Source organism: Apis laboriosa, unplaced genomic scaffold (assembly GCF_014066325.1).
Source record: "Apis laboriosa isolate Shangri-la unplaced genomic scaffold, ASM1406632v1 scaffold83_cov151, whole genome shotgun sequence".
NCBI classification, from domain to species: Eukaryota; Metazoa; Arthropoda; class Insecta; order Hymenoptera; family Apidae; genus Apis; species Apis laboriosa.
The window spans coordinates 417820-435719 of NW_025224581.1; the positions used below are offsets into that span (position 1 = coordinate 417820).

Genomic DNA, 17900 nt, shown 5'->3' on the forward strand with positions numbered 1-17900 from the left:
CACCCACGCGCCGATTTTCCCCGGGTGTCGAGACTGGCTGCGTTTTTGCTTTTTCCTTTTTCTTTTTTTTTTTTCTTCTTTTTTTTTTACGCAGTGTCACCGGATTCTGGACCCCTTTTTTCTTTTTTTTTTTTTTCCTTTTATCACAGGCTACGGGACGTTTAATGAACGCTTTGTTTACTTGCTCGTCGGTGTTGTTAATTCAGTCTTTGTCAAGTGCGTGTACGAACGATGAATCTTTTGTTGGACAAATCTTTTCTATTAAAAGTCGAGTGGTTTGATTCTACGATCATGCAAATATATATCTAACTTTATTATTTGCGCGATATATAGATTACCAATTTGATTTTTATACAAGAAAATAATTGTATTTAACGATTATACGTAAATAAATCATTATGTCGAGTTTGTTTTCTATTTCTTTAATTAACATTTAAGTTCAAAGTGGAAAATGACCCGTTCTTAACAAGTTCTTATTTATTAATGATGCAACGTATGCGTCATGTGGCTTTAATGATGCGTATACTGTATATAGAATATTTAAAAATACGTAGGCGATATTCATAAGACCAATTATAGACAATATGACAAAAATACCCACCGAAGCTTATTTTTCAACACAATTCATACGTCAAAATGACGGTATAAAATAAATATATATTTTTATTACTCTTATTAATCAAGCTTCCTTTTTAAAATCATAGATTCGAGTTAGATAAATTTCCCGATTAATCCCGATGAAAATAGCGGGAAAACTCGAATATTTTCATTTTCACGATGTCGCGGACATGATTTCACGGAGATGATCCGAACGTAGACACGCTGCTGAAATAAAGTACTTGCTATTATTTATACAGTTAGGAAGCGGCGCGCGTCGTGTTTTTTAGAACACAGGATGTCCGGGTTTAACGACCCTGGCACCTGGCAACCCTTCTGGCGCGGCATATAATTACCCGCGAGGCACACGGCCTGTTGTAACGTGCATCTCTCCTGTCGGCGGATAGAGAACCTGAGAACACACCGCGTGGATATCATCGTCACGGTCTCAGACCGCCGAGGAATCCCACTGTCGTTTTCTTTTCTATTCGGACGAGGCATGATCGATAGCCTGACCCCGATTGTCGCACGGCTCGCGTAGAGACCAACGATCGAAAAACATCGTAACCTCCGTGCATAGACACCGTTCACCACATTCCCAGACGACTGATTCGCGCCTCTTCACCCACCACCACGGTTTCTCGAGATATGGACGACTTCTCGAGTTGGGCACGATCCAACTCGGATCCAAATTGATTTCCATCGAAGTTGTAGCAGATTGCCAACCAGGGGGAGCGTCCATCGATTCGTTCGATTAAGGGGGATTAAGGTATATAGGTATATATACTCGAAATCTATCGGGTTTCGTGACGGAATGGAGAAAGAGAGAGAGAGAGAGAGAGAGAGAGTGGAATTACGAATAAATGAAAAATGAATTTAACCTAGAAACTATTCGGTCTATCCAGTGCACGGTGTACATATTATAAGATATACGGTCTATAGTTGAAAACTGCTTTTGAAAAAATAGGTCGTAATGCGGTTAACCGATACGGTTACCCTTGAGAGTATCGCTCCTCGATCTCGATATGAAATTTTCACCAATCTTTTCGCTATTTTGCGTCGATCTCCCCGTCGAGTTTCATTTTCGTTTCGAGATCCATTATCGCCAATGAGGTTTCCGGGCCAAGGGACGTCTGAATTTTGGAGGCACGATTCGAGAGAAAGGGGGCTTCTTATCGAATGATCAATATCGATTATCGATCAATAGGAGAAAAATAACCGGTTGGACTTGTTAAATCGTATTTTTACACAGATCGTTATATATGTATATATATTTTATGTAGATCTTCGATCGTTACGATACTATACCTTCGTGTTTAGCAAAGTAACCGTTGGAGTAGAGTTTATCGACGAGTTTGTTAACAAACGGTAGAATTAAGCGGATTTTCATGGAAACAGGATCGAGTTGTCCTTTTTGCCGTCGTTTCTTTTTTTTTTTCTCGTCGTGTCGCCATTGTCACGGGATCGATATTTTTAATTAACCCTTTGTCATCAGATTATTTCCAGATTTATTTTATACGGACGATGTTTTCGTAGAATTTATAATATATCCATTTTATTTACAACGATTCTAGGTTATATATTTCTTCGTTATATATATATATATATTTCTTGAATTCATAAGATAGATTGCATCGACGAAACAGAAAATCTAACTGTTATAAATACAAAATAAACGAACGATTCGATGAATAATTAGAAAAACATGCGCGTTAAATTAAAAAACACTGCACTTTTCCAATATATCCAATCCCTGTATACTCTACGATACAAGAAATATTTGTCTCGCGGACGTTCTTGTGGGGAGGGTTAATACACGTCTTTCCAACGTATCGAAATCGTACGATTCACAGTGGAGCGGAATCGAATCCCGACTTTTAAATATTCACAAAACCCGGGCATCTATTCATTTAATAACAATGGCCGGGAATCAAGCTGTCTGCATCAGGGATCATCGGTCTCGGCCACTCGAAATCGGTTTATTTTACGAAAAAGACGACCTCACCTGCCACGAGCAAAGCGTTACATCGAACAGCAATCGATATTTAACCTCCCACCGGCGGCGATCGCGAAAACGAACAACAAGCAAGTAAACGCAACACCGTCATAAAACAAACCACAACATTGTAGCGCGATTGACGTTGCATTTTGATCGTCTCTATCGTTCATATTTCAATCCGTATCGGTATTTTCCACCTACATCGTCGATCCACGTACGTATACACGTCTCGTTGCCCGTATTTTTCATAAAAAAAAAGAAAAAAAGAAAAGAAAAAGGAACAATAAACCGACCGAATGTCAAACATTACCACACACGAGTAATTTTTAAATTAATCCTTAAAAGGAGAATAATAAGATATATCTTATACGATTTTTAAATTAACCCTTAAAGGAAGAATCACAAGATGTCTGTCGCCTAGAATATTACGGATGGACAAAGAAAGAAACAGAAGATATCTGACGATTTTTATCTCCTCTCATAAAGACACGATAAGAAAAAAAACCAGAGCAACAACAAACCTCTCTCTCTCCTCTTCCTCGAGAGGAAAAAAAAAAAAAAAGAAAATTTCGATTTTCCTCGAGATCGAATCAAGCACACCTGGATGCAGGTGGTGGCCTGGGACAACAAGGCAACAGCTGTTCGTCGCATTTCCTCGTTTTCCTCGATGCTAGGGATCTGCTAGGGAACCCTAGCTGCGTGACGAACGAATCTCTCTCTCTCTCTCTCTCTCTCTATATCTGCGTTAACGTCCTTCGGTATCCGGCTTCGAAGTTTTTTCTCGAATAAAAATCGGGGGGAGAGGAGGAGGAGGGGGGGGGGCGAAAACACGCGCGCGTATATATACACGTAATATACGCGTCAAAACATGGGTGGTGCACGCGCAACCCCCTCCTAGTTAGGTCGATGTCGTTTTCTTTTTTATTTTTCTCTCTCCTCCCTCCCTCCCTCTCTCTCGATCCCAGGGTGTCTCAAAGAGTGCGCGCATTCGGTCGCGCGTCGGCTTTTGTTTTCCGACGCGATGACGCGGCGCGCGAGATCACCCTCGCCTCCCTCTCTCTCTCTCTCTCTCGCTGCTCCTCTTCCTCCTCCTCCTCCTCCTCCTCCTCCTCCTCGTCGCCGGTTTCCCGCGCGACGCGCGCGGCGACCAAGCCGCCTCCTCCTCCTCCTCCTCCTCCTCCTCCTCTTTCTCCTCCTCCTCCTCCTCTCCCCCGGTGTGCAGGCCGAAAAGAAACGAGGAAAAAGGCCGCGCGCGTCGGCGTCGCTCGGTGGCGGCATTCTAAATTTAGGAGGAAGTATTGATTTTACAATTTGGACCCCTCCCAAAGTAAAAAATAAACCAAGCCAAACGTACTCTACTTTGATAGAGTGCCTCTCCTCTGCGCGGCTCGTTTCGACGCACAGCCCGAGACGGAGATACAAAAAGGGAAACATGGAAGGGGGGAGGGGGAAAGGGGAGGATGGGGTGAGACCGAGGGGTGGGGTGGCGGGCGAGCCGCCGAGGCTCGAGGGTAGGGGTGAAACAGCCCCGCGAATCGGGTGGGAGGGAAGAAAAGAAGAAGATAGCGATTGCCAGGGAAAGTGAGAGAGGGGGGCAGGGGGGGGGTGAGGGGGCGAAGCCAAAGGGGCGAAACCGAAGCTGGAGGGAAAGAAAATCAGAGAGAGAGAGAGAGAGAGAGGAAGATGGAAAGGGGAGAAAAGGAAAAAAATGAAAAGGAAAAAAAGAAAGGTGGAGAAGAGAGGTGGATAGAATGGGGGATAGAGGGGGAGGGGGTGGAACCGGGTGTCGGCTGGGAAGGCCGAAGGAGAATGTTAGGGGGCGGGGAGGGTGGAGAGTGGCGAAATACCGTAGTTCCAGCCTGGTAAGAAACAAAGAACAGAAAATTGATCGTTTGTTAAGTTTTATGTTCCCCGGGGCAGGAGGCGAGGGTGGTCTTGCTTGCCCCTCTCTTTTCTTCTTCTCCTCTCTCTCTCTCTCTCTCTCTCTCTCTCTCTCTCTCTCTCTCTCTCTCTCTCTGTATTTGTGTATGTGTGTGCGTGCGCGCCTCTCGCGTCGCGCAATAAGACGAATCGAGGAAATTCTGCGCCGTGAAGGAGGTGCGGAGGTGCAGGCAACAAACGCGGGGAAAAAAACGTGAGGAAGACGATGGAGGAGAGGGAGGGGGGGGAGGGCGGAGGGCGGCGGAGAATGGATGGCCGGGCCGATAGAGAGACACGTGTACAGGGGAGAAAACGGAAGGGGTTGAAATGGACGAACCAGGCATCGTGGAAGTCAATGGAAGCTGGACGAGATTGCCTTCGTTTCCCCCGTTGTCGTCTGCTCGCCCGCTTTTTTCCACAGAGGATGAAGTTTAATTACGGGGAAACGCGCGTTTATCGAGCTTACCCGCTTGTTTCTCTTTTTTTCCCCCTCCCCCTCCCCCTTCCCTCCTCTTCTCTCGCTTCTCCCTTTCTTCTCTCTTCTTTTTTTTTCCATTCTTTTATTTATCATTTTTCTTTCTTTTTTTTTTTTTCCTTTCTTTCTTTCTTTCTTTTTTTTTGCAAAATCTTTCGAAAAATTGCTCTGTTTACCGGCCTCGAACGAACGATCCGTTTGGCCGCGTCTAACTGAAGTGCGTGCTGCTTTCTCTGACGCGATTTCGGGCAGACTTTTTTTTTTTTTTTTTTCTTTTTCTTTTTTTCCTTGTTTTTTCTTTTCTCTCCTCTCCCTGGTTTAGAGGGCACAAAGAGCGAGAAAAAGGGAAAATAGTGGTAAACTGCATATATTGTAGCAATTTAAGCGAGCAAAGCGGCGTGTGGAAATGGAAAGTGAAAATGGAGTACTATGCGTTTTCGACGAGATGATACAATACGTCTGTAAACGCGTTAAACGACGCAGAGAGAAAGAGAGAGAGAGAGAGAGAAAGAGAGAGAGATCGCCTCTGAAACATTTCGAAGAGTAAAATAGTTGAAACGAAGCGTGCACCTCGGGAAAAGGGACTTTAAAGCGAATAGGAGACTATCGGGTCCAACGAAGGGCAATGTTGTCGGTGATAAAAGGCCATCGATGGACCGGAACGATTATCCTTTCCATCTCTGTCGCCGGATATTTCAACGCGCGAATCATCCCCGCGATCGCGTTGTTTTCAGAATGAAAACGCCAAATTTACGCACCATCTCATGTTTTTATGTTCGAAAAATTCTTGTTTTCAAACTTATTCCCTATCACGACAATTATAAATATATTATAAATATAAATATTTATATTTATATTTAATCATTATATCATTAATGTAATATAATATTCATATCCGAGATATAATTATGTAATAATACCGGAGATATAAATATTTACGTTTATTATATCTGTGTTATATCTGTGAATATCAATGAATCAATCGAGCCCTCTATAACGTCATAACGATTTTCAACTCGTAATAATCGTATCTAATATTTCCTTTATAACTAATTTGCTTGTAAATTCTAGCTCTCGCATCTCGTTCCAATATATAAATATTCATCGAATAAAATTTATTTCAAGATCTAAATAACGAACTAAAAAAAAAAGAAGGAAAGAAAAAAGAAAAAAATTATGATCATAGAGAATAAAATAAATAAATATAATTCGTTCGAGAAGAATTCGATGTAAATCGAAAATATTTCGAAATGACGATCGTTGAATCTAATCGAGAGAAAGAGAGTACCGGCGGAAATTCGATCGTGCAGCCACCGTCCACGTGGGTGAATTCGGTGGAAGGGTTGAAAACGTGTCTCTGTTTACCTTGTGCGCTCTGAGAGTTTTGCCCTCGCAGGCCAGAGTGACGTCGCAATAAGCTTGCCGCTCGAGCAGCTGTGAGAACATGGTCTGTAGATTGCTGTGATGGTATTTCCATCGTAGGCAATACTGTTGAGGGAACATGTTGGAGGATGACGTCGCGGGAGGTGTCGTTACTGAACTGCCTCGTTGCTGAAGCATGCGCGGACCTGGCAATTCAACCAACCGTTCGCCGCTTAGATCCGTTCGTTCCTCTTCGCCTCACCTTAATCCCTCTCGGCCTTCCTTCTTCCCCCACTCTGCAACATTTAGTGTCTCCGGTCAGCAAGATCAACTTCTCCCGATTTCGTTTCGATTTGAAATATTAATTCTGATAATTAACCCACGAAACACGTTCTTTGATAAGAATGTTCGATCAAAACGATCAAGATCGAAGGAAACTTTTAAAATTTACAAATTTCCTTTTCACATTCTAAAATGATTAATTTAATTCAGATACGTTAGGAAGATCACGATTTTTAACGATTTTGAGAAATATATGAAAGGCAAAAAAAAAAAATATTACTAATTTAAATCTTCTTTCTTTTAAACTGGGAAGAAGAAACGAATTCTTGGAAATCTCAAATCGCGCTGCGGGTCACGAGATACGTTTCCAGGAATTCGAAGAGCCGACGCTCGAAACGACGCTCCTTTTTCCAAACGAGAAATGATAAAAAAAAAAAAAAACGAGGGGGTTAACGCGGGAGTAATTAGCGCGAGGATACGCGCGCGGGAACAAAAAAAATCTTGATAGAAAAATTATTTTAATTGCTCGGCGTGCTAATCGTGAAGAGAGGGAGGGGAGGGGGGAGAGGGAGAAGCCGTTTCTCTCACGGGAGATACTACAAAAGAGGTTTACGATTCAATTCATTTGCGGTGATACTTTTTCGAGTTCTCACGATACCTGCCTCTAATCAGTCATTAATTACGTGATTAGGTTTGAAAATTACGTTTGAAAATTGCGAATGATTCGCGGGGCCGCCGGTAGTTTACGTTTCCTGTTACACGGGATAGATTGCACGAGAACGTTTCCGGAACGTCTAAAAGAGGCGGCCCGTTCGCAATTTCCAGTTCTTCAACCCAACTTGGCTACCTGCATCCGCGTGATGTAAATAAATACGCGGGGAGAATTAAAATTATCCCGTGGAAATCTTTCGATTTGTCACAACTTCGAATTATACGAACGAAATTTTATCAACTCAACTCTGTGATTCATTGAACTAAACGAATCATTATCAACCGTTTTTCTTTTTCTACTTATTATTATTATTATCAGATCGATGTAAAATTTTGCAAAGAAATGTATCTAAACATAAATATATTTTGTATCTGTTGTTTGATGATATTTGGACAAGAAGTAGATGGAAGATTAAGGGATAAAAATTTCTAGAATCAAGTCTATCGAGAATTATATAGAATTATGTAGAATTTTTTTTAGAATATTTTTCCTCGAGTAAACAAGAATGTTAAGAGTATTTGTATGTGGGGAAAAAAAAAAAAAAAAAAAATATTCTCGAGAATTCGCCGGTAAATTCGCACCTTTATATCCCATAATTGAAGAAAGGAACAAAACTCGTTTTAGCAATGGAGGAAGGAAGGTGCTTACAGGTATTGGTCGATGCAGAGTCAGTCTTTGGGCTCGTTCTCGAAGTGAAACCAACCCGGCTCCCTGTCAACCGGACGAATGGTTCCAAGACGATGGCCTTCGAAGCATTTACGCGCGAGTTTGAACGTCCACCTCGATCACGATTGTCCCTGACGATGCTGAGTCTCACGTGTTTCCCCTGTAACACACGATAGAGGTATTGGTCAGACAAACATCGAATTCGATTCAATCCACTTTCACCTTGTTCGAATTCACCTTGTTCAAAGATTTAATGTGTGAAAATTAAATGTTGATTATGGATTTAGGGAAATATTTCAGAAAGAGAAAAATAATTGGAAAGGGAAGTTTGTGTAAATGTGGTTCTTTTTTTTTTTTTTTTTGTAGAATTAAATATCTATGATCCTATGAAAATGAAAATCTTAGGATTCGAATTTTAATTAATTAATGTATTAAAATAAAACAATGTGTGGAAATACTTTACGTTTAAGTTGAAATGAAACGTAACTAGTTTGATCTTCTGTCATTTTCTTTTCGATCATCTCCAAAAGAGAGATGCTCAACATGATTCACGATATTTTACGAAAACTGTCAAATTTCAAGATTTTCAATGGATATCCCCATGAATAAAAGTCTAATGAATTATTGCCGTTCTCACTCGTGTTTCGTGTTTGTATCCTATCGGATTATTATCGATCCAATGAACAGAAGGATAATATTTTAGAAATATTATACCATGGACAACTAGTTACATCTGTAAACAAGGTCAAATAGGACACACGCTTGTTTCGAGTCGCGATCCTGAAACAACTTGCGAGCCTTTTTCTCAATGCGTTAAAAATTAAAGTTAAAAATACAATTAGAATAACCATAACGCCAACAAACATTTTATCCAATTCGAAATATTCATCGTTTCCCATTTATCGAAACGAAAAATTGAATTCTCTTAATCTTATATAAAGTTCTAAGAGAGATGATCCAGAATCCTTTACAAATTGAATATAATACTTCCTCTTGTATAAAAATTTTTCCCTATATTCAAATATTTTAAAAAATTGATCTCAATATTGATCTTCGTATAGTTTCATATAAAAGGAAACATAACCTAACTTAACCTCGTTTTAATTTTTACTCTTTACAAAGTTGGTGATTATTATTACAATTTCCTCTTGTATAAAAATTTTTCCTTACATTCAAACAAATATTTTAAAAAATTGATCTCGATATTGATCTTTGTATAGTTTCAAATAAAAGAAAACATAACCTAACTTAATCTTTTTTTAATCTTTACTCGATCTTTACAAAGTTGATCAAAATTGTAATTACAATTTCCTCTTCTATAAAAATTTTTCCTTATATTCAAACAAATATTCAAATAAATATTTTAAAAAATTGATCTCGATATTGATCTTCGTGTAGTTTCAAATATAAGAGAATTTAACCTCGTTTTAATCTTTACTCGATCTTTACAAAGGTGGTGAAAATTGTAATTACAATTTCCTTTTGTATAAAAATTTTTCCTTACATTCAAACAAATATTTTAAAAAATTGATCTCGATATTGATCTTCGTGTAGTTTCAAATATAAGAGAACATAACCTAACTTAACCTTTTTTTAATCTTTACTCGATCTTTACAAAGTTGATCAAAATTGTAATTACAATTTCCTCTTCTATAAAAATTTTTCCTTGTATTCAAACAAATATTCAAATAAATATTTTAAAAAATTGATCTCGATATTGATCTTGGTGTAGTTTCAAATATAAGAGAACATAACCTAACTTAACCTCGTTTTAATCTTTATTCGATCTTTACAAAATTGGTGAAAATTGTAATTACGATTAGAACAGAATCCTGTTGAATCATTTAAGGGTTTATACATTTGTCCTTATTGTATTTCTACCTAGTTTTGATTAGTTCGATGCGATTAGATTCGATTCGAGCGAGTCGATAACTAGTTTTCCGATGATAGAAACGTGGTTGTAGCTGTTAATTTACAACCGGTCTCGAACGAGTGACCACTTTTATGAAGCAATTTGCCACGATGCATCCCCCATCAATTTGCAACTCGGGCGATCTCGTAGGAAAGAAAATAAGAAATTCCGGTGTCGGGGAATGTAAAACGAACGAACGATATACTTCCTACCGTGTCAACGATTGTTTGTCTCGAAACAACGATGAAAGCTGATAATTACTAGATATTAGATCGGCGCTGTCGTGTAAGCTGGTTATCGATCGTCTTCGCTCTTTGCTATTTGGATAGCCTAAAGGGAAGCACGTAGTATTGAAAACAATATCGGTTAAATGTATACGGTCGATAATATTGCCAATATAATTTTACGATATTTTTAATTCGCTTCTGGGATCGAAAATAATAATCGACAAGTGTCGATGGTATTTATCAATTCTACTCTCTCTTGGTTTATTTAGAAAGAGTGGATTTTAGAATATATTTGAGAGTAAAAACATTTTCTATTGTTGCTAAATAATTATTTAGTATTCGAGAGATAGTTTTATTTCTCGAGTTAAAATAATTGATACAATTGGATACAATTGGAATATTTTCGAAAAATTGACAATGGTCCCGCCGAGATACGAGTACGATGGAGACGAGGTGAAATTATTCTTTCTTCGGTATCTAATCTAACGAGATTAGATTTCTCGGTTGATTCGTTAAAATTCTTGGAAAAGATTGGAAACGAAACAAGATCGATTCGAAGAAACCGAGGATCTTGCCGGGGAAAGAAAGTTTGCCGGGCAAACTCGGACAGAAAAAGAAGTATTCATTGCATTATCTGGAAACGATTAATGTGAGCCGCTTGTATCTATTAGCATAATTACCGAGAGACTGACTTTGTAAAATCGTGAAAGTGGAATATCGACATTTATCGGGATTACTGACCGCTGATGAAGTTTCCATTACACGCGAAAATCGGAAAGCTGATTTGCCGAATCTACCTATCGGGACCGGTGACATTTGATTACACGTGTAATTATCTTGTAATGAATGGTGACAACGTGGCAGATGTCATTATGACGGTTAACTTTATTTCGCCGGCTAAACCCGTTTAACTTCTCATTACATCGATATGCTTAAATAAAAGAAGATAATTCTTGGATGGACAATTTATTTCGAATCTTTTAATTTCTTTTTCTTTGTGTAGATGAACCGATTCAATCGGAAACTGGTCGAGATATTATTAGATATTGATAGCTAGATCTATCCATAAATAAATGATCAAGTGTAATTCTGGCTCATGTTAAATAACGTATATCTAATAATAAGATCTATGCGTAAAGACGTTTCAAAAATATTATTTTCTGATAAAAACATTTAATCTCGTGTAAAATTTAAGAAACGAATAAAAGAAAATTAATTTTAAAAGAAAAAAGAAAAAATTTTGAAAATTTGCACATATATACATATATACGGTCGATAGTCGTTCACGCACATGTGGTAAACGAGCACTGGTATTAATCGAAACGATGAATAATCGTTATTCGATTGATCGAGATCCCACGGTGGTAGAAGCATGCACCATTTTTCAATATCTAGTTGGTAAACTGGTCAACGTCTTTCATCGAGGATGGAAGGTAATAACAACTAAGCCCAGGACTTTAGGCCGCACGCTTGAGTGCGGTTTTAAAATTCCCCCCAGGGCAAGTCTCTATGGAACTCGTTGGTGGATCGTGGGAATCAATAAATTCCCCGTATCGAAAAACGCTGAGAGTACAATACGCGGAAAAATCGGCAAGCCGCGAATTTGCGCGAAATTACGATCCCTTCTCTCTTTCATCGTCCTCCCAATTTCAAATATTCCCGCGTGCCACGTTACCACCCATTTTCTCGATCCCCTTCCCTTTTCATCTTTTATTCCATTACTAATTTTCCTCTTTCCTCTTTCCTCGACTCATTTTCCCATTTTTTCCCCTTCCCATTCCCCACATTTTTTCCCTCCCCCTTTCTAATTTCCATCTCTCGAATTCCTTCATCACCGCTATCTTACCTAACCTATTCGCCTTTTTTCCCCCATCTCGCCGAAAAAATGTCGATGGCGCGTCAAAAGACCGTTCTCCACGAGGTAACCGGATGTCAAACATTTTTGCCGAGGCTGGAGGGCAGCTCGGTATTCAGGTCTCGGTACGTATCCGAGAATAACACATACAGAGACGTGTGGCGCACGCGCGCAACAATATTCGCTCGGTAGCCTAGATTCCCTGAGATACTTTCTATTGTGTTTACGGATCGGATTAGAGTACCTTTCGCCGTTGAGAAAATCCTCAACTACTCGAGACGCGGAAGACTACCAACGCTCAACCGGTGACCTTTTGGGAATCCGGATCAAATTGGGAAATCGGGTTAACCCTCCTTTGATGGGACACCCGCTAGAAGATCTAACTCGAGATACCGAGAACGATGAGCACGAGAAACGTGACTGTCGTTCGTTAATTATCCTCTACGTGCATACGTTTAGGTAATATCGAATCGAAAGTTTCTTGCAAGTGTCGAAACTGGAACAGTTATTTCAAATGAATTAGATTAGGTTAGAACGTACATATGAATTACATAGAAGCATATAAACGAATTAATACCATTGAGATTGATAATTTGGTTTCTATGAAATTGAATATTAATCGTACACTTTGACAATTTGATTGAAAAATTAAGAATTTTTCGAAAAGATAGAGTTGAACACTTCTACTTTTAAATTGTTTACCGATGGGACGCTAGACGAATGACTGAGAATGCTGAAACTAGAGCCGATCGTATTTCGGTTATTTTCGACTAAGATCGGAAAATTAGCCGAAGATGCCCGAAAGACGCTCGGCTCTTCAGTCGAGATTCTTGGTTGTCTCATCGATCCAAGTCGATCAATTTTCTGTAATTTTCAACCATAATTGACCAATATTCGCCGAAAGTAACTAAAAGACGATTATCTCACGGCTCGGGATTCTTAACTGATTCGAAAGTTTCATCGATGTTATGGTAAATTTGCAAATTATTTGAATTAGGTTAGGTTTTTGATTAAGTTCAGTTCATGTTTTCTTAATGATTGTTTGTCTGATGTGCATTCGGATTATTTGAAGTAGGTAAGTAGTTGAAACGTGTTCTTAGGATCAACAGTTGAATACGTGACAGGAACATAGTTGAAAATTGTTCATTCGCGGTGATCGATGACTCGACGTGAAGTAGAAAATCGCGGCATTTGTCGAACGAACGTTCGGAATTTAGAACAGAACGGTATATAGAATGCTCGAAACATTCGTTCCTATCCATTCGTTCGTTTCATAATTTCAATAAAATTCTTATTATTGAAATTTTTTATCATCTTTAAATACAATTTTTTAATTTTCCAAAGAAATAATTAAGAGTAAAAAAAAAAAAAAAAAATTTAAAGAATAAGCACAAGAAAGAAAGAAGAGGTATAAAAAGATAATGATAAAAAGTCCGATTTTAATTATAGCTTCGCTAAAACCCACTCGGTTTCCGAATTAATAAAGAAAGGATTAAAACCAAAGGGAGTATCGAGCCTCTTTTCTTTTCAACTCTTTCCTAGAATACATTAAAACCAACAGCGCATTAATTACAAAGTTCTCGTTAAACTGATACGAAACTAATACATCGAAGAATGAAATAGGGAATTGGACGAGCATCGGTTGTGGCTTTTCTCTGAAAAATCCGTCGTCGCGACGGTGTTATCTCGTTCACAGGTTGCGAGCCCTACAAATTAATCAGAAGATTAATCCGCGATCGTTTCTCGAACTTTGAAATCGGTCGATGGGCCACTCGTGTATTCATCGAACTTCTTCCTATTTTTTTCTTTTTTTTTCTTTTTTTTTTTTTTCTCCTCCCTTCCTTCGATTATTCCAAAGTGTTCATTGCTGTGTGGTGAACGAACCGCGCCAAGTGGCCTCTTCCTTCTTCGAGAGGCCAGAATACTGTTATAATTCACATAATCGAAGTGTTTACGCCATCGGTCACCGGAAAATCGTAAAAATAACCGAACCATATTTGATTATCCCCGTTGAAATGCGTTTTGCAAATTTTTTGCTCTGCAATTAAATGTAACAAATGTTATAGATTTATAGATATAGTATAGTATATCAAATTGGGATATTATCGTATCATAATACGTTACATTACGAAAGATATTAGAAGATATTAATTCAATTTTCAGTTATCTATTGGGGAAACAATACAATCCTTATTATTTTTAGTTATTTTTATGTTGTCTTAGTAATGTTGTTAAATGAACAAGATAAATTACAACATAAAAAAGGAAAGGTTCTTTTCTACAATTATTTAATTATTAAATTAAAAAATATTAGAGTAATCTAAATTTATTATTTAACTTTTAAAATAACGTTTCCTCGATAAATATTCTCCTTAAAGATTATTAAATGCACGAGAGTGTAGAACATCAATAGTATCATTCAGCAGTAAAAACGAAACTAGAGTAATACATAAAATGCTTCGCGACCGTTAGATAACTCCAGATAACTGTGACGTCTTTCAATACGTCCAATCATTCCGAAAAAAAAAAAAAAAATAAACAAATAAATAAAAAATGAGAATAAGAATATACATATACATAAACGAATCGTCAGATCTGTTGACACCAAAAAATGGAAAAACGTCCCGCCAATGGGCCAATAATACTACAAACTTTCGAAAATAAAAAATATCCCAGAGAGATGGAAACTTTTTCGATTCGTTTCGAAAGCAAAGAGAAAACCTTCGAAAAAGTTTAAGACAATGAATCGACGCAGAAGCAAGTTTAATTAACCTTAAATGTCAGGCAAAGATGTGGCGGATTTGAATTTGGAAAAAAAAAGAAAAAAAAAAAAAAGAAAAAGAAAAAGAAAAAAAGAGAAAGAAAGAGAAAAAGAAATCCTCTGGAAACTTCGTAGGCAACAATTGAAAGTAACTCTGGTATACTTTTGAATAGCTCCAGGCCAACGACAATCGTTCGAAGTTGAAAGTTTGGCAGGCGGGAAGAAGCCATGAAACTTCCAAGACTGCAATTAACCGTAGAACAACTAAGGATAATTCGTGAGGCAAGTTTATAGAGAATTACGTTTTTCGATAAAAAGAAAGCTACTACTGCAAAGCAAACTGTCGAAGTATGCGCCAGCTCGAGACATCGCGGGGATTTCCGATAAAAATCTTCTCTTTCGAAAGGTCAAAGAGGATCAGTCGTGGTCACGATTTTACGAGAGTGAAGAATCGAGGAAGAATCCTATATAGATACTTACGTTACGTGTATTATCGTTACAACGTGTATCAACTTGTTCAGATATCATGTAGATCTTCTCGTTCTTATCCCACGTTTAATAATTAAAATAAAAGTGTTTCTTTAAATATTATTTTTTACCGATAATTGTAAAGATGCATTTTACGTAAGAAATTTCTGTTATTTTCATTACAAGTTTTATCACAAGTTAGATACACACGTGACTTCTATCTTCTTTAATAACTCTTCTTTAATCGTGATTTTAGAAGAAACTTTAGAAGAAACTATTTTATTATTTATCGTATGCATCGATTTAATGATACAAAAACGTTGATGAATATATTAATTCGAGTAATTCGATCGATTTTATTTTTCGAATTAGCGTCAAAATTCTCAACTTCTGAATCGGAAACTGATACAAACATACTTCTCAGAATAATATTAGACTTTTTTCATTGCATTGATTTACTCGTACGTAAGAAAGTCAATTAATTAATTTTCGAGAAATTTGCAAATGGCACAGCCCGTTTCCTTAACCGTGACAGGTTCGACGCTCTTTTTATCGACTTCTCGTGCACCGTGTTCCACGCTGCTTTTCCTATCGCGATATTTCCCCTCCCTCTCACGTGGTTACAAAGATTCTGTTGCATATATATATATATGTGTATATATATATATATATATATATATATATATATATGTATATATATATATATATACGCGCATATGATAGTTGGGCATAACGGTTCCGCGGTTATTGCACGAGAGAAGACAAGACGAACGAAACAAGAACAATTCGCCTCTTCTCGGAATAATCCGTTTATTTTTTCGAAGAGGAAAACTCGTTATCGAATATCCTTGTACCGTGGATCGTTTTCAACTTGTTATCGTCGTTTCTTTTGAAATATCAGATTTTTATTTTTTATTTCTTTTATTTATTTATTTATTTATTTTTTTTTTTTTAAGGAATTGAAATACATCGAATTGTAGGCGTACATCGTACCGAAGAAGAATTTGAAGAATCGAAGAAGCTGGAAATGAAGCTGAGGAGATTACAACGAGATTTGCGAAAGAATGATCTATGAATCTTCGATGTTTAATTAAATGTGTGTGTGTGTACGCGTGTGTGTAATAATATTTGGTTATCTTTTAATTTTTTTTAACTCGATCTTGTCAAGAACAGATATGTTAAAATCGATGTAGAATATTGAATATAATATATGGAAAGGAATTAATTCAAAAATACGATGATAATATTACTTTTATATTGTTATTCATACGTTACTTTTCTCGAAAAGAATATCGTCTTTTTCTGGTCTCGATGAACTCGCTCTTTAACCACCATTTTATAATATTATTATTAAATTATATTTAATAATATTGTACATTTTTATGATGATTATCATCGATTTTTCCGTATGCATTGTGTGCAAACGAATCGAGGAGAAAAGATTTTAAATATTACGAGCCAATTTTTCTTCTTTTCTTTTCTTTTTTTTTTTTTTTTTTTTTCACAAAGTTCCTTAACCTTTAAATCCTCGACACAACCTGAAGAACTACAAAATTATTCGATATTCGATCTCGATATAATATTTTATAAATATTTTTATACACGCAGAATAAAAAATTAAATTTTCCAAAGAGAGATTTTAATAAATCTTGGAGATAGACCATCTTGCATACACATCTCCTTCCAGAAAAAGATCCAAAAAAAAAAAAAAAAAAGAAAAAAAAAGGTAGATTCGTTTCCTTTCCCGGGACGAAAATTTCAGAATCGCAATCGCGACCGAATTTTCTAGGGACTTTTTTTTTTCTTTTTTTTTTTTTGCCCCCTGTGAAAAGCGTCACGGTGCCTCTGCACGAGAACCACGATAGTGGCTTTATCACTCGCACTCCAAGATAAACCTCGTTGCACGCTGCGTGGGGAATCGTTCTCTCCTTCCCTCTCGCCGATTCTCTCTCGTGCACACGAGGGGGCGTACACACTGTTTGCTTTTTTCTCATGCACGCACGTGCCACATTACACGCGTCCTTCTCTCTTCGTTTCGTGGAAAACACAACGCGCGCACACTGCCATACGGAGAAAGAGAGGGGGGAGGAGAGGGAGAAAGAGAGAGAGAGAGAGCGAGATAGATAATTGGATTGAGCGCAGAGTCACTCGTCGTTGCAAGGAGATCGCCTCGTTTCATGGATTCTATTGATTTCCACTGGAACATCAACGTCCCGACACAACAAGTGGTGACGAAACGTCGAACCCGTGACGAAAACAAACGCGCGAGAATCGTGTGGAAATTGAAAATCACCGTTCCCAGTTTCGCTTTTTCGCACGGGGCCGCTCACCCATTCGGAGTTAGGTGTCGACAATATTTGCAGCTCTAGATCTCTACGTGCATCGAATTTTTTTTCCATCCCACGATGTTTGGAAACTCGTCGACCATTTTCATCGGCCAATCGGCGAAGTCGATTTCGAGGAACGTGGCGATAAAAAATATTTGCTCGAAAATATCAACGAAAGGTACGAGAAGATACGGCGTTTCGATCGTTTCGAAAAATATCCGTATGGGGGGAGCGGGGGAGGGTGGGAAAAAACGAAGGGTGGCGCGAGAGGTGAGAGAAATCGAGGAAAGGGTGAAAAGCGTTGCGGTGGACTACCACGCTTTTCTGGGGGGGGGGG

At 38.1% G+C, this 17900-nt stretch overlaps 1 protein-coding gene across 2 annotated transcripts in view; it reads right to left on the reverse strand.

Moving 5' to 3' along the window:
• LOC122719545 (zinc finger and BTB domain-containing protein 20) overlaps positions 1-17900 on the reverse strand; it is an 84753-nt gene that overhangs the window by 21714 nt on the left and 45139 nt on the right. For both annotated transcript variants that reach the window (XM_043945469.1, XM_043945470.1), the window contains exons 2-3: positions 7996-8173; positions 6357-6649 (exon numbers count right to left, since the gene is read on the reverse strand). In XM_043945469.1, the coding sequence (XP_043801404.1) occupies positions 6357-6551 (195 nt within the window). In that variant the 5' untranslated portion in view covers positions 6552-6649; positions 7996-8173. The remainder of the gene's footprint in view (positions 1-6356; positions 6650-7995; positions 8174-17900) is intronic.